The following is a 23355-nucleotide window of genomic DNA, read 5'->3' on the forward strand; positions in this document are numbered from 1 at the left end:
GAAATAGAGCCAACAGAAGTATCTGTGTTGTATGCCCCCCCCTTTTTTTTTTTTTGGTTAGAAATTTCTTTATTCTTACTTAATTTTTATTAAGCACCAGCTTAATACTACAGAAAGTTCAAATCACTCTTCAACAATCCATTCTTCCCTCCCCCACCCAAACTCTTGATAAAGAGCTCTTCAAGTGAAGACACTTCTCTTCACTTCGCTCTCTTCTCTCTTCTGTATAAAATTTTATCAAATAAAGGCAAAGAACTGGGTACATCTTGCTGTAAAATGCTGCTCACAGCTGTGGAAAGTGTCTGCCAAGGCTCTTTTCACTGTCCAGGTCCTGAAAGACTCTTGTTCATGAACTGTCTCTTCACCAAGCAAGTCCACCACTTGCTAGGTTTATCATTCTGAGGGTCAAAAACTTTCTCACAAAGTCTCAGTCCAGTCTCTTGTCTCAACTGCTGTAAGTAGGCCCTCATCACCTCATCTTCCTGTTTGTTTGCTGGTTTGGCATAAATCGCATTAAGTGGAAAACCAGGCTCTCCAGGAATGGGAAAATTAGTGATTCCCAGCGTATACATTTCTTTTTCACCTTGGCTTTTGGAATTGCACTTTTGGAGTTTCTTTAGACACTCGGAAATGTAGAGAGTTATATACATCAAGGTTCTATCAGCTTCATTCTTAATCTCATAGTTTTTGAAGAAGACATTGGCCTTGAAGTAATAGATGGCTTCATCCACAATATCTGTATCTTTTGTCTCTCTAGGGGCAGGTCCTTTGAACTGACTTCTGATAGGCAACAGTGCCATGTTTCCAATGAGTTTGGTGTCCGGATCCATGAGAGATGAGTGGTAAGCCGGCATCTTGACGGCGCCCCGGTTTCAAGCTAGACGAGGAGGATGGGGTTCGAGCGCGGAGCTCTTGTATGCCCTTTTTGTGGGATGGGGGGGATGGGGAAAATAACAGCATATTTGCATTATGATCATAATGCTCCAACAGTAACAATCAAATAAATTGATTATGTAGTAGGGAGCTCGAAGAAAACACCCACAAAAATGTTTTCAAAATTGGGGTTTACCATACATACCTTTTCATAACTTACAATGTATATAATAAACATGTTCTTAGTCAAATAGTGTGGCTCTACATTGTTTTGGTATTTTTTTAAAGATTTTATTTATTTGACACAGAGAGAGCATGCACAAGTAGGGAGGGTGGCAGGGAGAGGGAGAAGCAGGCTCTTGCTGAGCAGAGAACCAGCTCAATCCCAGGACCCTGAGATCATGACCTGAGCCAAAGGCAGATGCTTAACCAACTGAGCCACCCAGGAGCCCCTCTACCTTTTATTTTTAATGGCTCCAGAATATTCTGGGTTTTGAGGGTACCATAATTTGTTTAACCGACCCCTTCTCATTGGCTCTTTGGATGGTTGCCTTTTTTATTTTTACTTTTTCACTTTTGTAAACATCATACAGGGAACATCCTTATAAATAAATCCAATTTTCTGATTGTTGCCTTGGGATAATCTCTGAAAGTGGACGTGCTGGGTCAAAGAATGAAACATTGTATTTGATTTAATATAATTTTTAAGATTTTATTTCTTTGTTTGCCAGAGAGAGAGAGAGAGAGTGAGAGAGAGAGAGAGCACAAGCAGGGGGAACAACAGGCAGGGGGAGAAGGAGAAGCAGACTCCCTGCTGAACAAGGAACCTGATGTAGAACTCGATTCCAGGACCCCGGGATCATGACCTGAGTTGAAGGCAGATGCTCACCCAAATGAGCACCCAGGCATCCTGAATGAAACATTTTAGATAATTTTAAAGCATATCAAATAGCCTAAACTTCCATACCAGAATGGATTGAAGTCATTTAGACTAACCCTTTATCGCAGTTACTTTGTATTATACCTATTGCATACTGTTACATTTATTTGTGTGATGATCTGATTCGTGTCTGTCTCTCCTCTAGACAGCAGACGCATGAGTGGGGAGTCAGTACCTGTTTCTGCTCACCGCTGCATGCTCAGCTTCTGGCCCGGAACCTGCCATTATAGTAGTCATTCAGTTGGTGGGGGCTCATGAGTGAATGACGAAATGTAAAGTCTAATTCAGTGATTAGGGTAGAAGGTCGCCCTGGATAATGTCATGTGGGGGTAGAGTGAGGTGTGACTTCCAGTCACCCTGAGTACCTTGCAGGGTACCTGGTTTATAGCAATAAACGTGTTTGTCATCGACTAAATCATGCATGGATGAGGCTCTCACTTATTATAAAAGTACACCTTCTTATGTGGGTTAATAAGTGGAATGGTAATAGATCCTCCCCAGGTCATCTTTGGAGAAAACACTGAGTCTGCATATCTATATTTTGGTGCAGCTCTCAGGAACCTGGCCACCCAGCCGCCAAACAAATCCTCCCTTTTCCAATGCTGAGCAGTTCTTGCAGTGGCCAGCAGGTGGCAACAGCAGGCTATTTAAGTGGCCGCCGAGCAACCGAGGCCCTCTGGCTGGGACCACTGCCTGGGCTGGAGTCCTGCCTGCTGTCCCTGGGCTCTGTGGGGACCATCACCCGGAAATGCCCTGCAGACCAGGCTGGCGGGCTCCTTCCCTGGAGGCAGGCTGCTTGGGTACATTCTCAGGGACCCTAGACAGTGGTCTCCCCTCAGGAGTGTCAAGAAAGAGGGGTCAGTTCTCAGCCGCTAAGAGAGTCCAACTCTGTGTTTCCATGTTACAGGATTTGCATTTCCAAGGAACTCTGTGCTGGACAGCTCAAGAGCCAAAAAGCTGCATTTGAAAATCCAGACTTCTTCAGGCTCCCAGATTTTATCCAGTTCGCATCAAGAGGCCTGCTTCTGTCATTATCTTAGTCTGTCTGAAATTATCAGTTTATGTTAATTCTTTTTTTTTTTCCCAGCCCAATTCAGTGCCACGCGCACAGGCTGATTTTTTTTTTTTTTTTAAGATTTATTTATTTGACAGGCAGAGCACACAAGCAGGGAGAGCAGGGCAGAGGGAGTGGGAGAAGGAGGCTCCCCAATGAGCAGGGAGCCCCCAACACAGGGCTCAATCCCAGGACCCCAGAACCATGACCTGAGCCAAAGGCAGACACCAAACCGACTGAGCCACCCAGGCGCCCGGGGCTGATGCTTTCATCCACTCGTGTTGGATCATCAGATTACGTAAATGCTTCTGAGGACCTACCGGTCTGCGGCCCACTCACCATGGGTCCCCCCCATCTTGCTGCTGCTTTTTTCCAGTGGAAGGGATGGATTTGCCCTCATCCACCTTTACTCTCTCCTTGGTTCCCTTGAGGTTAATGATAGGAAGGAAATCCCATTTGTGGAGAACCCAGTGTGTACCAGTTCCCTGGCACAGCAACCCAGTGGGTGTCTTGTCATGATGGCCAAGCCCACTTAGTTCATAAGTATTGGAGCTTTCCAGAACAAGAGTCTGCTGTTTCTGATTCTAATCACGTTGCTCCGTCTGCACACTTATAGTCCAAAGTATGCTCCAAGAAGCCCCTCGGAGGTGGCCACAAGAGAAGGGAAGGAAGGGAGAAGGTGGGAGGCTCAGTCAGTTAAGCAGCTGCCTTCGGCTCAGGTCATGATTCCAGAGTCCTCAGATCGAGGCCCACATCGGGCTCCTTGCTCAGCGCAAAGCCTGCTTCTCCCTCTCCCTCTGCCTACAGCTCATCTTGCTTGTGGTCTCTCTGTCAAATGAATAAATAAAATCTTTAAAAATAAATAAAAGAAAAGCTTAAGAAAGCAAAAGGAAAGCTTAAGTGAAAGATTTTATAAACATACAGAGTATAAGAAGAAATAAACATCTGAGAATCCTCTCGCAGCACACGTCATCTTGGGACATTCTGACACCGCAGAGTCACGGCCAAGCGTGAGCTATGGCCGTGAGACAAAGCAAAGCTTGCGGGAACTGAAGCAGGGCCTTGGCCCCTGAAGTTCCGGGGTCTAGCCTCTTGACTGCTTCCGTGGCAAAATTCTTCTGCAGCCGGCTTCTCGTTCTGAGACACAAGAACAACGGGTGGGATACAGATTCTAACGTATACCCCTGCCCTGCCTGGAATGAGGGGCGTGTTTTGAATTTTGTCACACAGCTACTGGATAATAACAATTGGAAGGAAAACTAAAGAAGCCTGGGAGGCCAGGCTGAATGACAGATGAAGAAAAGAGGCAGAGAAAAGAGGGAGTGGAAGAGAAGGCTCAGGCTGGCTCTCCGGAGCATAAGGGGAAACAGAAGCGGGAGAGCCTGTCGGAGAACCAGACACCAAGAGACAGGGGCAAACAATATCTTTAAGGAGTTTGCTGGATATTTAAAACACACTCCTACCTTTGGCATTTTCTCAAGAGACAGAAAAATTTGAATTGTTTTCAGTTATATTTTTCTGCAGGTCTGAACCAGTGCCAAGACTAGACCCCATAGTATCCTGGGTTTACATCGGTTATGTAAGCAAACCAGTTTTTGCTGTGATCTGGGAGAGTCAAAACCATGAATGTTTTTCAGCTTCCATTTTGTCAGCTGCTTGAGTTTCTATTCTGAGAGGTGCTAACTGTTAAACATTGTTATTCACTTGTGTTCCCTAAATAACTTTTAATTAGTTTTAATTGGGACCAAGAATGTTCTGCTGTTGACACAGTGACAGGAATTATCAAAAATAAAACTAATAAAGAATTCACTTCAGAAAAAACATGCACTAATACTACAGTATTTTATAATGTTTATCTCAGCAGAGACATGGCTTTATATTTTTAAATTTCATTTTTTGATGATTTTCCTCAAAGCCACGATCATATTGGTAAAAAAGTTTACCTAAACATTATTTTTCACCTTGCATTTGTGTGCATTTTACACCATGGAATTTTTCTGTTGTTTTTCAGTGGAATGAATGCCCTGGTGCAAGAAATGTGATCAGATCAGTAACTGTATGTAGCCTTTGAAATCTTGTGTTTTGCTGGATTTTGACTATATTTATTACACAGTGAAAAATGGGGAGCAATAATCCTTTCACCTTAAAAATTGCCTAAGAAGGGACGCCTGGGTGGCACAGTGAATTAAGTGTCTGAATCTTGGTTTTGGTTCCAGTTGTGATCTCAGGGTCTTGAGATGGAGCCCCGTGTCAGGCTTGACACTCAACAGGGAATCTGCTTGAGATTCTCTCTCTCTCTCTCTCCTCCCTCTGCTCCTCCCCCTGCTTGTGCACTCTCTCTGTCAAATAAATCAATCTTTTATAAAACAAAATAAAAATTGCCAAAGAGAAGTTTGCCATGCCTCTCAGAATATTGTAAGGCAGACAATATAAGGAGTTCAAAAATAGCGTTGGAGTTTTTCAATCAGATCCCCCATCTTCCCCCAATTGTCCTCTAATCATTGGGGCACGATTCTAACAAAGCCTCAGACATCCCTTTGTCTAAAAAGTGGCCCACTATCAAAGAGCTAGTAATCTTGGGGTCAGTCCTTTGTCTTTTCCAAAGTGAGTAAAACCTTCTGAGTCCTGCAGGGTAAAAATATGGCAAAAATCAAAGAGAATTTCTGATACACCAGTGAAATACACCACGAGGCTCCTGCCTGTGACACTAATCCAAGCATCTTCTGGTCTAGTTCAAAAACTGATAAAGATATGAAGGAGCAGGTTTCTTTAGTGAAAGCAGGCTTATGATATGGACGCTAAATCTCCACGTGTAGTGACCGATGGTTATCTTGTTTCCAGACTCATTTTCATCATCTTCTTAAGTACTTCTTAATTTGGTTTTGGGACCATTTAGCTAATTAGACATGAGCAGCATGGGCCGTGTGTGTTCCTGCACAACGGACGGAATTATTTAGTATTCTGTAGTTCAGTGACAGACAGTTGGGATGCACTTGAACGTTTCAGGAGTCTTACCTTATCTTTTTGTTATAGAGGCCTTGGGACAAATTAAAGCATCGGTCAGCTTCATTGCTAGCTAGCTAGACTTTTAAAGATTGGCTAGCCAAGACTGACTTCTATTCAAGCACTGTTTTATTTGTCATACTAATTTTAAGGACATGAGCCTGTTGCATGGCCATGACCGGTACTGTTTAAATTGCCAACATCTATGTGTTCGTTCTGTGTGCCGACCTAAGGCGTGAGTGGTTCTCCCTCATTTGTCACAATTCTGGGCACATTGGAGGGACTTCAGGGGGGTAGCTGGAGCTCCCAGATAGATATGTGCATCTGTCTGGAACTTCGATTTTACTTGAGGACTTGGAGAAAAAAAATTAATTTAACCATTTATTTAATGCGTTGCCAATTCTTTATTTAATTTGCTGTGAAGCAAACAAAATTATGCATTAGTTATGTTATGACTAAAACCCAAATGTTGACTAATACTTACAGTGATAGAATAACAACTTGTAAACCAAGAAGTGTGTCTGTTTAGCAGTCAGAATTCCAGCCAGAAGCCAGCTTGTGATGCTGAGGAAAAAATAGGTTAATATTCGTCCTGGGAGGGTGATGGGACGTGACCCCACCGGGCCACCAGCTGAGGCAGGACAAAGCCTACTGCTCCCATCTCCTGTCTATGTCCTCTGTGGTTAGACAGGAACTCCAAGGACTATGGGAAGAAGGAAAAGGAAACCTCTAATTCGAGGGAACGGGACCTATCCTGTTAGGTGAGGTCCTAAAACACCTACACCAGCTGAATGTGGGCAGAGCCATTAAGGAAGTTTCCTCCTCCCTCAGCAAAGACTGCACTGGGCAGGAGCTCTCTGAGGTACAGAGATCTGGCCATGGCACCTCCCACCTCCCAGCGCCTGAGCCTTTACCTTTAATGAAGACCACGCTTCAGCACCCCATCATTGGGTCTCCTGCTCCTCCCCAGCCTGCCTACTGCGAGCAATGCAGCCTTGCTCAGGTCCAATCCTAGCCATGAGCGAGCTCCTGCCTTTGGACAGGTCCAGGATTTGAGTGTCTGTCTTCACGTGGCCCTCTCCCAGGACTGCGGACTGGGTCCAACCAATGAAGAATTTAAAGCTGGATTTTTCTGTGAAAATAAATACAAATGCAAAATTCACGTCGGTGTCTTAAGCTACAAGAGCTCAGCTGTGATAGGTGCTGTCATCGTGCCTTTGAGCAGTTCCTCGGCCCCTTGGGGATGTGTTCACCCTCCTCTGCCATTGGAGTGTCACCAGGAGACAGGTTGGAGAAGCCCTGCTCTGAGAAACGTCACTACGGGGTGAAGAAGACAGCCCACATGTGAAGTCCTCCCTCAGAATCGGAGACAGTACTCTTCAGAGGGCACGTGGAAATTCCATACAGTTCCAGACACCTGGCCTCCTAACTGATCGGGATGCAATGCCTTTATCCCCCCTTCCTAATCCGTGCAAAATGTCAGAGGAATAAAACCAATTTTGTTTCTTAATGGGCTCATACAATGTGCCAATTTTGTACAGACTGCTTTTCTCTATTTGTTTGCAAAATTGTTTTCAGAAGCATTTAAAATGATTTGCGAAATTCACCTTTGTGTTGCCTGTTTTTCACTTCAAGAAAGATGCTGGGGATCCTGAGCTCAGAGGGCATGAGGTGGGGTCCGGGGACCTCCCACCTTCGAAGTCATGCTTGTACCGCTGCCCCCGCGCCCTCGGCTCCACGCTCCTCCTGGCCTTTCTGAGCATGACGCCCTCACTCTGGAGGGGTCTGTGGATGATAGGGAGGAGTCCCATCCTTGTCCTAGACAAACAACAGCTGTCACAATACCTGGCCTTTTCTTCTTTACTCCTGCCCCGAGAGCTTTCAGGATACATCTTGAGTGGGAAGAAATGTACTGTAAGGGGTCCCTAATTTGAGAGCTGATTGTGACAGCCTGGTTCCAGCCAGGCCACTTCTAGGTCTAATTCAATGAATTCTGAGTTCAGTTTGAAGGATCTGACCCTTCCCAGATAGTCCCTCAAGCTCTGCCTCTTAAAAAGAAAATTTCCCAGAGACCAGTCTTTGGCGTGTGTTCCCTAGAGAATAACTGGCAAGTTTGGAGGCTTGTTCTGTATCTGTTTCTATTCTGGCAGCTAATTAGTGTGTTGGTTAGGAGGCTCCTGTGCGTTTGTTAGAACTGTCACCTTGAGAGCGCGTTTGTGGGGTCCTGGCTCTGAGGCCTCCCAGTTGCACAGGACTTACGTGTCCCTTTTGCCCTAAACCAGAGCCTTCTCTCGTACCGTATGTGTGAGCCCTGATACCTTGCAGATGTAAATTCATCCCTGACATGAAGAGAGACCGTCTGCCACCTCCCAGATGGCTTAGGGAGGGCAAAGAAAGATTCAGAGGAAGTAAGCTAAGAAAACGAGAACAAGGGAATCCAGTTGGGTTAATTCTAAGGGACACATCAGGGAGTTTCCTGGGAATATGATGTGAATGACTAACATGGGACCTGGTATCAGGGAAAATAACCCATGCCTTTAAGAAGGAGAGGCTGAAAGAAAGAGTTGGCTGCCTAGGGGTGGGGGTGGGTGCATTTGGGTGTGGTGTGGGGGCTGAAGCTGTGTGAGGGTAGGGGGCTGGAGGGACCAAGCAAATGGAGACTGAGGAGAAAGCTCAGAGAGCCAGGCAGTGCTGGCTCTCCAAAGACCTGTGACATCCCATGTCTGTCGTGTCCTGCATTTTCTCCCACTTCAAATAAAGTAACTTTTCCCCCTGGAGGGGAACGGGACGTGTGCATGCACTACTGCTCTCTGGGCCACCCCCTGGGAGAAGGAGGTGAGGACAACTGGCTTGCAGGCACGGATTCTCATGTTTGAGTTTTAAAGCTCAGTTTCCTCACCCCCATATTACACGTGGCGTGTTCATGGCGTGCCTTTGTGCTCTCCGAATTGGCCCTTCCAAAGCCAGGCTCTTCTCCAAAAATCCACTCTGGCAGGAGACCAAGGGAGGGCCCAACGCTCCCCCAGCTAGTGATGAAATTCCGAAGTGCAGCTCTCCCAGCATCACCCAGAAAGAACCCAGAACTGGCCGTCTGGCTCTGACAACGGCAGCATATGTCCCCACACAGGCCGCGCACCTTGTCTGAGCAACAGCTCTGTCCCCGGCCAGCAGAAGGACTGGCTTGGCCTGGCGCAGGCAGATGGTGCCCGGTCCGCCATGCCGCCCAGGCACTTCTCCATTGTCGCTGGCCGGCTGCTCGGCGGCCCAGCCCACTCCCAGCCCCCCGCACCCCCGCCCGCGGCCCCGGAGCCACAGCCTTGCCCCTTGCCCCAGTGACAGGGCTGTGGTTTGCCGCTTCTGACAGATTCCTCTCTGACAGGCAAGATGAAAGGCAGGAAATGTGCAGTTCCAGTTCCCACAGAGGAGTGGTTTGGCCACACCGTATGGCATTTGCAGTCCTGTCATGGGCTCTTGGAGGCTGACCTCAGGCCAGGGTGCTGCTCGCCCTCCGTGGAGCCCCTCCTCACCACCGGCCGACCGCCGCCTTGCCCACTCTCGACACCGCCTACAACTGAATCCATCTCCTCAGAAGGTCGCTCCCCCCAGGGACCCCCTACTGCCCAGAGGGCCCTGTCTCAGAGAGACCCCACTTCCGCCTCGGCCACTCCCAGGCCCTGGTGGCCTGTTTCTGAGCCATTAAGTGGAACTTTCCGTGCTTTTCCATTTCTCTGTGAACAGGAAAGTGCCTCCAGCTCTTCCAGGCAGGGGACTGGAAACCCCCAGTATTCAAAAATAAATAAATAAATAAATAAATAAATAAATAAAAATTGAGAGATTGACCCACTAAGACCCAAAGCAAGAGGAGGAAAACAAACAACAACAACAAAAAAACACAAGGCCTCACTGTGTTCTCTGAGTGACCAGTGGCCCTTCCAACAGTCACCCCAGTCGACTAGAGGATTCTTCTATAAACACACCATCTTTCCCACAAGACATAAGTAAGCTTCGCTTCCACCCACGCTCAGGATGTTAGAACATTGGAAGAATGATTTGTTCTGGACCAAAAAAAGAACTTGCAGGAAGAATTCCATTTCTCTTCCTCCAGGTGTGTGCCACGTGGCTGTGTTCTGGGAGGTAGTGGGGGCCGGAAGTGTCCGTTTCCTGGCTTTGGTGCAGTTGAGCCAAACCCTCCATCGTTTGGCGGTAGGAAGAGCATGTGCGTGTTCCACGTCCTCAGGGACGATTTTTTTAAGTGGCTGGAATGCACCTGATCGCATTCAGCTGTGTTCCACGGGAAAGAGGCAACTGGAAAGTACAGTAAAGCCGGCTCATGTGGTGCCCAGATAGACCTTCCACTTCGTGTTCAACAGCAGCCACTGAAGACAGGTGCTCAGGGACGATAATGTCCTCTGGTGCCTTTGTCTGGGCCAGCTCGTTAAGGTAGAGACCACCTCAGCACTGACAGGGCAACCCCTGCCTGTGCGTTCCAGGGGAACATAATTGACTACAAAACCTTTTTTCGATGTCACCACTGCCAGATACAAACCCAATTAGCAGCAGAGTTAACTCAGATGAATCCTGGGAACAAGGAACTCGCACGTTCTACAGCTAATCAGACCCCTGGAATGCTGACACGTTGGGATGTTGCCAGGAAGCTGGGATCCTGGGGACCCCAGGGGGCTGCACTCACACAGAGCCCTCATGTTCATGGAACGCACAGCCTTGGGGGACTAACAATCAGAGCCTGGCTTCTGTCTGTTCGAGTTCTCTGCGTGTGGGAGCGTCATACTTTCATTCTGTTCCATGTGGAGGCTTTTCTCCTTCCCCTTTGCCATGTGCTGTGCTCGGTTGGTCTTGTGGGAGGGGTCTACTCTGGCCTGGGGCAGGCAGAGAGCATTTGGAAAGAAGTAGGATGGAAGTCTCTGGAAATAGAGCCCCAGAGGCCTGGGGAATCAGCCCAAGTTCTCACCTGTAAGCGGCAGAAACCAACTCTGGCTGATTTAAGCAAAAGCGGGTGTGTTGAATGGCGATGGGGTGGCTCAGGATTAGAGAAGGTCTGCAGAGTGAGCCGAAGAAGACAGAGGCATGAGGTTCTGCCCAGCCAGGCCCACCGGCGACACCATAAGCCCAGTCCTGTGGGGACTGGGCACCTCCATCGGGGACAGCGGGACATCACAGGCCCTCCAGGGACCACTGGGACTGGACCTGGTCACAGGGCCTGGAACAGCTGCCTTTGAGCCCGTGCAGGCCCAGGACTCCCCTCCCACCCCCTACCCTCCACAGTGCTCCACGGTCCTGCCCCCTCACAGCTCTGGCCCCTCACTCAAGCCTGGGGGTAATACACAGCCACACACCTGAGTTCGATGCAGATTCTTCCAGCTTCCAGAAGGGAAATTACTGACAGCTTTTTATTTGTTTTTTTTTTTTGTTTGTTTGTTTTTTAGTTAACTGTCCACGGGCTCTAATGAAGATGAAAGGAGACGATGTCCCTATCCTCAGAGGTTTCCCCTCCTGTCCTATACCCCGTTGGCTTTGGTCCAAACCTGACATTCTACTTGGTGGATATCCAGACTGTTGACATTTATATGTTTCTCCTCAGAGGGGGTGTGAGGCAATATCATACGTGCCATTGCTCTGCAGAAAGCTTAGAGGGGGTCAGGGTGAACTAGCAGTTAACTAGGTGGCCAAGGCCAAGGTGAGAACTGGTTAGAAAATGCTAAGCATCTGTCAAGATTCTCAGGCCCAGCATGTCAAACAGCTTCAGCTGGGGTCTGGAGCTCCCAGGAGGAGCAGGAGAAACTCCCCAGTCCAGGAGACGGTCTCAGAGGCAGGATGGAGCTCTGGAAGCCCAGCAGAGTTCCTCCTCCAGCAAGGTAGGAAGCAAACGGAGTGGGCTGGAGGACACTGGGAGATTTGGAAAGATTATAACTAGACTTCTCTGTTTATCTTCTCCCTAGCTCTGCAGCCGGTCTGCAGTTAGGATAAATTCAGCACAGAGGAAAAGGCAGCATTTCCTCCCCCTCTCTCCTCCCATTTTAGGTGCGAGGAGGAGGTGGCATGGGGGATAGAGAAAGCTCTGGTGTGCTCGCCAGCTGGTGCTGTGCTGGGCTAAACAGAGGGAGCTGACTGCACCCCCACAGTGTGGGGCCCCCTCTCTTTTATCCTTGTCCCCAACTCCTTGGAATTTAGGTGGTCTCAGGCATGGGGGGACTAGATAGCCCCCCACATGGTATGATCCAAGGGTCCCCATAGGCGGTACACCCCACACAGCGCCCCACAAACCCGGCTCAAGACATGCAGCCTCTTGTGGGGGCTGCATTTGGGGAAGACAACCTTGCTTTCAGAAGGGCCCCATTGAAACGCAGTTGTGTTGCCTGAGAACAGTACGTGTGAACAGGGCTGGTCATCAGATCGCCCAGGGCTGGGCCGTGGGGCAGTTCTAAGGATAGGTATCTGAGAGATAGATACTAGTGAGGGGGTGTATGGAGGGCGTGCAGGGGTGCGTGCTCCGCATGTAGGGGTTGCAAAAGGCTCCTGGGTGACCAGGAGGGTTAGACTGAGTGGGGAGTGAGGGACTGGCCACTGGGAGAATCAGCAGCAGGCGTCCTGACCCCACGCCTCTGTAGCACAGGGAAGAAGCTGGAAAGCGTTGGACCCAGCTCTCCTGTTAACAGCTCTCACAAGAGCCTGGACCTCAGCAGCAGATGCCTCCTGGGCTGCATGTTGGCCGTGGACATGAAGCTGGTGCTCCAGGGGCAGTTGGGCAGAACCATAGCAATTGTTTCCATTACCAGTGGTTTGCTGTAGCATTTGGTTCAAGGCCTTGTAGCTATGGAGACGAGATGCTCTGTCTCGACTTGTGTTTCGCCTGTGCATTTTAGGAACCATACAAGGGGCTGTCACCCCTGGCCTGGGGGGACAGTCCCCGGGCTTGCTTCGGAGACGGTCACTTTGAGCTTCAAGGTCTGTGCTGTGAGAGCCTTAATGCGGCTTCTTGCCCCGATGGTAAAATTCTAGTTACAGGGTCAGTTACTGCTCAAAAATTTCTGCCCTTGGTCTTGCTGTGGTTTGAGCCATACTAGTTATCACGGTGAAGGTCAGGCTTGGCTTGGTTTTGCTTCCCACGAAACGAAATCCTCCACCTACCATTTGACAAGTGAGGGCTGGTCCCTAATTTCGGCTCCTTCTTGGGAAGTGTGAGATTTGGTTATTCTTTGAGTCCTGGGTGGATGGGAGGGTCCCTTTCAAGAGGCCTTATTTTGGTATTTTTGTGTTTTTGCTATCCTCTCTTGATGAAGAATTACACACAAACGAGTATCACATTATAGGTACGGACACATCTGCAGATATGTTCATAGTGACCTGGTGATGGGAAGCGGATGATTTTTTTTTCTTTATTTTCTGTGATTTCTAGGTTTCTGCATTGAGAATATCTACCCTTGCAGTTAGAGGAAGAAGGCCACAAATATTCGTTCGTAAAGAGAACAAATTTCTATTTTCAAATAACACATACCGTAGGATTTTTTTCCCTAACATTATACGTAAAAATCTGTGCACGTCTACCTGTCCACCCCTCCATCCATCCTTCCATCTGTATGTCTGTACAGGAGACTATGTAGAATGATGCTGACCGACTGTTTGTGATACTTATTTCTGGTTGGTGAGATTTACAAAAGCCTTCGTTTGTTTTCTTCTTTGTACTTAGCTCCATTGCTTGAAACTGGTACTTTTTAACAACAGTGCAGCCTCTCTGCTTCACTCCTGGGGTGAGCCCCAGCCACAGAGCTCAAGTGAGCGCTCCCAGCTGGTCAGGCCAAGTGAGATCTTGACCTGCCGCCCCGGCTCCCCTGGTCCCGTGGAGCCCACTGGTGGCAGTCCTGGTCAGGGCAGGTGCACAGCTCAGCGGGGGGCAAAGAAGGAGCTTGCAGGTGACACCTGGGCTCTGTCTAAACTCACAGGCAGTGGCATCCTGAGCCTTTAATGTATGTTTTATGACAGGCTGGCTGGGTCTGAGGCTGCCTAGGGCTCCGTGGTTCACGGTTCTAGGGGGGACAACAAGCGCCTGGGGGCTTCCCCCACCTCTGGGATTCTTACTCATGCTCTGTGTCTCTCCTACCCCTAAACACCCCCGAACTGGGGTAGGGGCTCCTGTGGAAACACCTCCAAGGGCCCCCTTGGAGGTTGAAGGTTGTTACATTCAAAGATGTCTTTTGAACAGTTTTAACTCTAGTAGAAGATGACTAGGAGGTCCTCCTTGCCCGTGAATTTGCAGAGCATTTGCTGAATGTTGCAGAGCTGGGACGCAGACACACTTTGTCACTTGGGGGGAAAATGAGGATGATACGGCCACCTAGGAAAACAGGTCATTTGTCAGCTGGTAGAGGTCAAGATCTACGGACACAGCGACCTAGCAATCCGGCCCCTATGCACGTGCTAGGCTTTCAGAGACGTAGAAGAACGAGCATAAGTATCTTCATCCTAATAGCCCCTAACTGGAAACCACACACCGTCCCTCAGCATTTATAGCACACATGCCCTAAATAAACTGAGCTGTGCGGCACACGGAGACGCTAGAGTCTGTACAGATGGGCCAACGCCCGCTTGGTGCAAGGACATGGGTGTAAGTGACACAGTCACGTGAGGCAAATCCTAAAAGAATGAGTGCGGCGTTATTTCACCCGTGTGCAGTTCAAACTAAATCATGCTTTTTAGGGCTGTGTAGGAAAGTGGTAAACATATGAAAAAAATCAAGAAAAAAGCTATTACTAAATTCAGGATAGGCTTGCCCCGGGGTTGCGGGGAAAGAGAGGAGTCAGAATTAGCCTGGGTTCCAGAGTGGGAGGGGTCCTTGAGGTGCCGTTCAGTGTTCTCCCTCTTAGGGGGAGGTGGCAAGGATGTTTGCTTTATAATTATTGATTAAACCGTTCACTTACATTTCATATGCTTCTCTGAGCATGTTCTGTTTCACAACAAAAGTGTTAAAAAGACAAAAAGCAAAACGTAGCAAAGGGCTCTTCCAGCCTCCACATCTAGAAATGGCCTCTTCTGTTACCCAGAAGCTTCCTTTATTTCAGCGACCCGAGGTAGCCTCTTTGCCCAAGTCTGTGACCAGGGTCAGAAATCAGTAGGCCCTCATTTACCAACGTCTACTTTGAGCTTAGTCTGGAACCAGATCCTGGCGAGGGTCAGGGTGGGACCTGTGCTGCCTCTGAGAGGACAAATCATTGGAAATAATGGTGGAAAACACTAGAGCAAGCTATAGACTCGAAGTGCCGGGAAAGTCCTTAGGAGAAGGTGCTCTGTGAAGGGAGAGCCAAGGAGGGTGTCCAGATAAAGGAAAGGATGTTGTGAAGGTGGTGGGAAATCACGGCGTATCAAGGAGGCTGATGAGGGCCTGTCTGCTTGCCTAGATACCCAGGTCCCCGAGGGTGGCCAGTGGAAGCCAAGTATTGTGGGATTGACAGGGTGGCTCAGGAGGGTTTGGAAGACCAGGAAGATGAGGTTTTTCCCCACCCCACCTTGTTGCTAATCCGTCAGTCAATCAGTAGATCATCAGTCTGCCACCCCAGACACATTAAAGTCTAAAGAGTCAACAGAAGAGAATTGAATTAAGGAAGACCTGCAGAAAGCCTTGGAGAAACGTAGATGAGTGAGTGTGAGAGAATTAGGAAAGACCGTGATGCTCACGGCCAAGCTTCCTTGGAAAACCATCCACAGCTGCCCCAGGAAAGACACTGATCCTAAGTCTATGAAGGCTCACTGTGGAAAATAGCATGACACTCCTCCAAAAACTTGAACACAGGATTGCCATGTGCTCCCGCAAGTCCACTTTTGGGTAGGTACCTACAAAACCGAAGCTAGGGACCCAAGCATGTATCTGCACATCTGTGTTCGCAGGAGCGTTATTCACAATAGTCCAAGGTGAAAACAAGCCAAGTCTGTCAGCAGATGAATGGATAAATAAAATGTGGTATGTACGTAAAAGCAATATTATCCAGCCCTAAAAAGGACCGGAACGTTGGTACAGGATTCAGTGTGCATGACCCTTGAGGACATTCTACTAAACGAGATAAGCCAGGCATAAAATGACAACTCTTGCATGCGTCCACTTACTGAAGCACCTCACATTGGCAAATTCCTAGAGACAGAAATTGGAAAGGTGGTTGTCTGGGACTGGGGGAGGCAGGGGGATAGGGAGCCATTGTTCGGTGGTGGGCGGTTTTTGTTTGGCATGACAAAAAAGTTGTGGAAATAGTGGTGAAGGTTGCACAACCTTGTGAGTGTACTTAATGCCACAGAATTATATATTTAAGATGGGGAACAGGATACATTTTATGTGTATTTTACCATCTGCCAGAAAAAAATTCACAGGGGCTATTATGGATGGAATGTGTCCCCCCAAATTCCTATGCTGAAATCCTAGCCCCACTGTAATGGCATTATGAGGTAGGACCTGTGGAAGATAATTAGGTCATGAGAACAGAGCCTTTCCGAATGGCATTAGTGCTCTATTCAGATGAGACCAGAGAACTTACTTCTTCTCTCTTCCATGTGAGGATCCAAGAAGACCATCATCTGTATACCCAGAAGCAGGCGCTGCCCAGACGCCGGATCCGTCGGCATCTCGATCCTGGACCCCCAGCGTCCAGAAGGGCGAGGAAGTAATGTTTGTTGTGTCAGCCACCCAGTCGATGGCACTTTGTTTCAGGGATCTAAACCCACTAAGACCGGCTCACAAAATTGTTCCTGCATGTTGAACTAGAGGAGAGAGCCAGGGCTGTGGAGTCTTTTACTGAATAGCAGGGAAGGTGGAAAACAACGTGAAAGTTTCTCACTGAAGACCGCAGGAGAGGAAAAGTGCTTCCCTGGCCTATCCCTAGAGCTGCTCCCACTCTCCGGCATGCAACCTTGGAAACGCCCCCGGGAACCCTTAAGAACCCAGGCAGACCTGGCTCTTCCTGAAAAGGAGCCCCGTGTCCTCGTTCCCACCTTCATGCCTAAACAACAGTAGAACCCCGAATTCCGTCCAAGGAGCTGTCCCCTGGAAAATTACTTTCCATAACGCTTCTTGGGATGTGGGAGCCCACCCTGGGTGCGATCTGAGAAAGAAAAGGAGTTTAAAAAACGAGGGGCGCCTGGGTGGCTCAGTGGGTTAAGCCGCTGCCTTCGGCTCAGGTCATGATCTCAGGGTCCTGGGATCGAGTCCCGCATCGGGCTCTCTGCTCGGCAGGGAGCCTGCTTCCCTCTCTCTCTTTCTCTCTGACTGCCTCTCTATCTACTTGTGATCTCTCTCTGTCAAATAAATAAATAAAAAATCTTTAAAAAAATTTAAAAAACGAAGATGCCGCAGTATGTTTACATATACACAATGGAAAATTTGCTCTTACTCAGCTTGAACAGAAAACCTCCTATCCCCATGGCAACCAGATTTCACCATGACCATGCATCTCTGCCAGGTTACTGCGCCCCCCCGCCCCACTCGTCTGCCTGAGCTCCTCAACCACTCGGGGAAACACGTGGGCCCCAGATGATCCCATGCCCTGCAGTCCTCCCACGGCCCCAGACTGCTGGCTGGGGGCTCTGTTCTCATCTGCGAGGGACCTTCCCAGAGACCCATCTAACCCAGGGCAGTGGGGGACTCTGGGGCAATGTGTGCCTGTGGCTGACTCCAGGGTCAGAGCCCTGGGAGGAGTGGATGGAATTCAGAATCCGTCTGTGCTGCTGACCAGAAAATCTGCCCCTGGTTAATCACAAGAACCCAGGTCCTGCTCTCAGTAGAAACTCAGGTGACAAGTAGACCCTAATGCTTTATTCCCTCGAACACAGAGTTTCCATCATCTTCGCTTGTGATCTTTCAGAACAAGGACTTCCTTCGGTGCATTTTCTGAGTGTCATTTCAGAGAGCGGTTTTAGGATGGCTGACCCGCGATGAACCCATGGTCCCCTCCCTTGGGGACCGGCTGGAGGTGTCTCTCCCCTGCAGTGGCCCTCCCCTGCTGCACACACAAGGGAAGTCTTACCGGAGGACAGGAGGGTTGGGTAGAAAAGAAAGCCCACAGTTCTGACATCTCGGGGCCCCCTGCCCCTGGCTGACCACATTCTCTTCTCTCCTGCAATATGGTTTATAATCAGCAAGTTCTGCTTTTAGGTTCCAGGCCTGAGGACCATCACCCCCCCCCCCCCAACCCTGTAGAAAGCCGTGCCCGCTCCAAGAGCCGATTCAGTGTGTTTGTACTTTGGATCGTATTGGGCCAGGCTTTTGGCACAAGGAAAACACACATGAAAGCAAGCAGCTAGCTTTGTTGTCAGTGGACCGCATGGGTTTTCTGCCCTTCACCACTTTTCCTTGACTTTGAGCTGCTCTACACTGTGGCGGTGGGAGGACGGGCTTCCTGACTGAGTTTCCCTGCATCTTGGGCTAAAGCTGGCCTGGGCCAGGTCTCTGCCGGGCCACCCCCAGGCTTCTCAGAGCCCCACTGTCCAGCAGTGCAGGGGCCTTTGGCATTCATTCCTTGTGAGAAACCCTCAGCTCCCCCTCAGAATGACCTTCTACCGAACACTTAGTCTCCCACTGTCATAAAGTTGGAAAAAGAAGAAAGAACAGTGGTTCGTGGGGGTGTAGGCAAGAAAAAAAAAAACACAAAACTTTGGCATAATCCAAATTGGAGTGGGATGGACATTGTGGGTGAAAACCTCTGACTTCCCTCTGCAGAGAGACAGCTATGTAATCTGAGAAGCGAGCTGTGATATAGGGGCGATCACATGGGGGCAGGGATGGGGGGGCGGGAGGAAGCAATGTCCCGGGAACCCAGACCCTAGCCCAAGTGTTAGGTAAGGTCTGGCTTGTCTTCACTTTTCTTTTTTTTTTTTAAGTAAGATGAAGCTTCTTCCCCTTAGTAGCTCTGTGTTATCTTGATCTGCCCAGCTAGAGCTATAAGGATTCAAGTCTGTCTTCAGGTGTTTCCTCTTAATCACTATAATTAATATTAATGGTGATTAATTTTTAATGAGGACATATCAAGGAGCATGCTGGCAAAATGTCCACTGGTAATTTGAATTTTGTGAGGCCAGTCACCCTCTTGGCTTGGCCACCTGTTTCACAGATAATGCCTTGTCTCCTGGAATCCTCTGATAATTTATTAGTTTCTTCTCCCGGATCTGGGACAAAAGCAAGGTTTTTCCAGAGAGGAAATAGCAAGGAAGTTAGGCTCCCCAACTGATGTCTCCTCCTGCCTCTGAGAGGGCTGTGAAGGGACCAGCTGGGGATTTCCTCTGCTCCTTCAGTGACGTCACCAGGAACAGGAACTGTTCTCTGGCAAGCACTCACTGAGGCTCATGCTAGGCTGTGTGCACCTGCTCCAGTGGCTTTGGGAATCCCAGGCAGGAGGGTGTCCTGACTCCTCCCGCTCTGACAAAGGGAATAGATGCCCTCCACACAGACCAGTGGATTCTAATAAACTTTTCATCACTGATCATGCAGAAATGATTCATGATGTGGAAACTCCCCTCCCCAGTGCATCCGGTCCAGGACAGAGGCCCTGATGTGGGGGGGAAGACACTTCCAGGAGGGGGACGCCTGGGTGCCTATCACTCACCTTTAGCTTCAGGGTTATACTTCATCTACTTAGTACTCCTTAATTTCTCTTAAATCATTCACGCCCAAATCAACGTTTTAAAAGCTGATGTTAAGGGAGGAAATGTTCTTAGAGGAGTTAGTAAGTTTGCAGAAAAGCCAAGGCTTCCTATGCACAAGTTGCTTGTTTGCTTAATATCCTAAAAATTTTTTTTAATGCGAAATTTTCGGAAACGTTATTATCCTCACCTGATCGCAATCGTCATGAAGGTGGAACCGGTGTATAGGATTTCCCAAACTTACTTGACTACTGTAGAGCGCTGGGCTCTTGAAATCTCTGTTCAGCTTCCTGATACTATCTGCCTGCCTGTGACTAATGCAAAACCAAGGTCATTGGAACTCCAGGTGGTAGCAGAGCAGATCGGCGGTAGCAGGCTCGCAGAGCTGGGGAGTCAGAGGAGGGTTTGGGGTTTGGAGGGTTTGGAGGCTCTGGATTCAGTGGTTACCATGTGTCTTTCAAGGTGGGAGACATATGGCAGTGCAAGGCTGGTGAACACAGCAAGGATCTGGTAGGGGGTCTCGATGGGTAAGCTGCTGTCTGATAAGCTGGCTGTTTGTCTCAGGTTAATTGATCTGCAGAAACTTCTGGACCAAGCAGTCTCCGCTTCCTTGGGCAGAGGTCTCCTGGAACAAACAGCTGAGCCGTGTTGACACAAGTGGTCGCAACTCTCAGACCTTCTGGCCAGGTTAGGCTGAGGCAGGGTGTGTCAAAGTTCTCAGAACAATCTCCATTTCTTACATTTTCTGCAAAGGCTGGTCTCATCAGGTGCAGGCCAGAAACTGAAATCCTTGAAGTGATTCAACACAGTTCATGTTAGAGCCCATCTCCTCGCTCTGCCTTGACATCTAATTCAGGTTAAGCGATGCGACGTAGAATAATATCTGAGTAGTCAAAGGAAGTATTGAGGACACAGTCAGGCTTAGGTCATAAACGAGGAGGGTGGGACTCTGAAAGGAGGCAGAGGTAGCCAGCTACGGACTGTATTTTCGTATTTTTTGTAATCTCGATGCTATGGCATTTGGGGGTTTGAATCAGGAAGACTGCCCCTCTCAGGAGTAGCTATTCCTAGAGGCAAAGGACTCCCCGCAGGTGCACCGGTGCTGTACAAACCAACCAGCCCGAGGAGCCCACGTCCCCAACCTCTTTTATCAGACTCTCACACACCAAGCCCGAATCCCCCGCTAATGTCAGCCCAGGGCCGGGTCCCAGACAACTAGGGACGCCCCCAGAGCCCAGAGCCTGCTGAAATTCTTCCAGCAATCCAATACCAAACTGACCCAGGGAACCTTCCCTGTCTCCCCATTCCTTCCCAAGAGAACCTCTTCCGGGCCTCACTCTGCCCTCTCCCCCTCCGCAGAAACTTCTGGACCAAGCAGTCTCAGCATCCTCGGGCAGAGGCAGGGTGATAGGGAGCCATTGTTTAATGCGAGGTTTTTTGTTTGGCATGACGGGTGGTTCTGCCTCCTGTTTCTGGATTCTGGGAGTATAACCTTTCTACTTCTGACAATCGTGCCCATGTCCACCAGTCTCACCATAACCTGCTTAAAACAAGGCCCGAGGACGTTTAACACGCTGACAAAAAATGGAGCTGAGTTCCTTTAGCACAACGGGGACACATGAGAATCACCTGGAAGCATTCGGTCTAATCGGCTCCCCGCGGGGCCTCCCGGGAGCATCCGGGGCAGCCAGGGTGAGAAAGACGGAGCCAGTGGTTCCCAGTAGATTCTCGGTATTCCCAGTGGATTCTCAGTGGTTCCAGGTAGTTCGCAAAGTATGACCCCCCTCCCCCCCGCCACCCCCCCGCGGAAACAGCAGCACCACCTGGGAGCTTGTTAGAATTGCAAACGTTGGGGCCTCACCCCAGGTCTCCCAATTCAGAAAGTGCAGGCTGGGCCTTGAACTAGATCTCCAGGTGATCCTGGAAGAGGCTCAGGTTTGCACCGGGTGAGGCAGCGGGGAGCGAGAGAGGCAGGCCGGAGTCCTGAGGCTGGGGCTCCGCTCGGCGCCGTGGTGCCCGCTCCTAGAATCTTGCTGCAGTCCGCAGATTTTGGTAAGCTGCATCTCTGTTTTCATTTGTCCCGAGGTATTTTTTGATTTTTTTTTTTTAATTTCTTCGTAGATCCCCTGGTTGTACAGTACCGTGCGATTTAATCCCTGCATATTTGTGAATTTTCTAGTTTTCTTGTAGTTGATTTCTAGTTTTATGTCATCCTGGTGAGAAAAGAGGCTTGATGTGATTTCAGTCTTTTTAAGTTTATTAGGAGTTGTTTTGTGGCCTGACATACACTCCTTCCTGGAGAACGTTCCACCCTGCTTGAGAAGAAGGTATAGGCTGCTGGTTTTGGGGGGATGTTCTGTGCATCTGTGAAGTCCTTCTGGTTCTGTATCATGTAAGGCTGAGGTTTCCTTCCTGAGTTTTGGTCTAGATGGTGTACCCATTGGGGAAAGTGGGGTATTAAAGTCCTGGAGGATTACTGTGTCGCTGTTTCTCCCTTTAGCTTTGTTAATATTTGCTTTATACGGTTCGGTGTTCCTAGGCTGTGTGCGTAAACATTTACGGATGTTATATCCTCCTGTTGGATTAACCCCTTTATCGTTATGTGGTGCCCTTCTTTGTCTCATATCACAGTCTGCTTGAGTCTGTTTTGTTTGATGTAAATATAGCTGTTCCAGCCTTCTCTGTCTCTCCATCTGCACAAAATATCTTTTTTCCATCTCTTCATTTCCAGCCTGTGTGTGTCCTTACATCTTAGGGGAGTCTCTTGTAGGCCACACAGAGATGGCTCTGGTTTTGTTTTTTGTTTTTTTTAATCCTTTCAGTCACTCTTGTGTCTTTTGATTGGAATGTGTAGTCCATTTACATTTAAAGTAATTGTTGATAGGTATGTACTTATTGCCATCTTGTTAATTGGCTTCTGACTGTTTTTTAATTCCTCTCTGTTCCTTTCCTTTGCTCTCTCCCTTTATGATTTGAGGACTTTCTTGGTAGTCTGCTTACATTTCTTAATCTTTCTCTTTTGTATGTCTACTATAGGTTTTTGCTTTGTGGTTACCCTGAGCTTCCATAGAACAACTCATATTTATAATAGCCTGTTTAAAGATTGTAACGACTTAATTTGGATGCACTCCAAAGCTCTACATTTTTACTCTCCCTTCCTCCACATTATGATGTTGCCGTGTTCCTAGGATCTGGGGATGGAGAGCGGATGTACTTGAACTTAACCTTTGTATGTTTGAACCATCTCCTTTCTCACATAGTTTGGATACAACTTTTAAAAAGAAACAATCAATTATTGCTCAATATTATGAATTTTCTTTGGCAAAAATAAAAACTGTCTTAGGAAAATGTCCACATAGGAAGAGGCATCCAAATGATCAGCCCAGGCCTTGATTTTTTTTTTTTTTTTGCACTGACAAGCCTTGGCTCGTGCCCAAGTTGCACTCACAGACAATATCAAAGGAAAATTATGGTCTAAGATTGACCCAATGAAAACCAAGAGATTTCTATGTTTTTGGAACATTCCGGTTTATAACATTTTACCTCTAGGAGGTCCTTTTTGCCAGTTTCCTTCAGTGAATCATTTTAATCTTTAAACATCACCTCCTCTGCTTTTTTGTGTTACCATAGTGACATGGGCAGCTAAGTAGTCGTTTCAGAACTAGAAAAAACACTCCTAGGATTCGTGGCTTTGCCTGCTGATGTTACCTGCCCCAGTCATAATTGTGACTGTACGCGAGTAACAGTAAAACCACAACACTTCCAAGTGTTCGGGAGAGCGCCACAAACTAGCAGCAACATGGTGCTTGTATTGCTTGTGATGTTTTGTGCAATTGGGTGGGATAAACAAAAA

General features: G+C 48.4%; 1 protein-coding gene across 1 annotated transcript; it reads right to left on the reverse strand.

Annotated features, from left to right (window-relative positions):
• Positions 1 to 273: 273 nt before the first annotated feature.
• On the reverse strand, positions 274 to 905 carry LOC123950576 (actin-related protein 2/3 complex subunit 3-like). The gene has a single exon (XM_046018550.1). It carries the CDS (start codon positions 852 to 854, stop codon positions 318 to 320), a length of 537 nt encoding a protein of 178 aa, XP_045874506.1. The 5' UTR covers positions 855 to 905; the 3' UTR covers positions 274 to 317.
• Between the last annotated feature and the right edge of the window lie 22450 nt (positions 906 to 23355).

The sequence above is a fragment of the Meles meles genome, chromosome 9, assembly GCF_922984935.1.
Source record: "Meles meles chromosome 9, mMelMel3.1 paternal haplotype, whole genome shotgun sequence".
NCBI lineage: Eukaryota > Metazoa > Chordata > Mammalia > Carnivora > Mustelidae > Meles > Meles meles.

Bases quoted from the DNA above. Each gene is read 5' to 3' on its own strand.
- LOC123950576 (XM_046018550.1), bottom strand. From the start codon at position 854: ATGCCGGCTTACCACTCATCTCTCATGGATCCGGACACCAAACTCATT.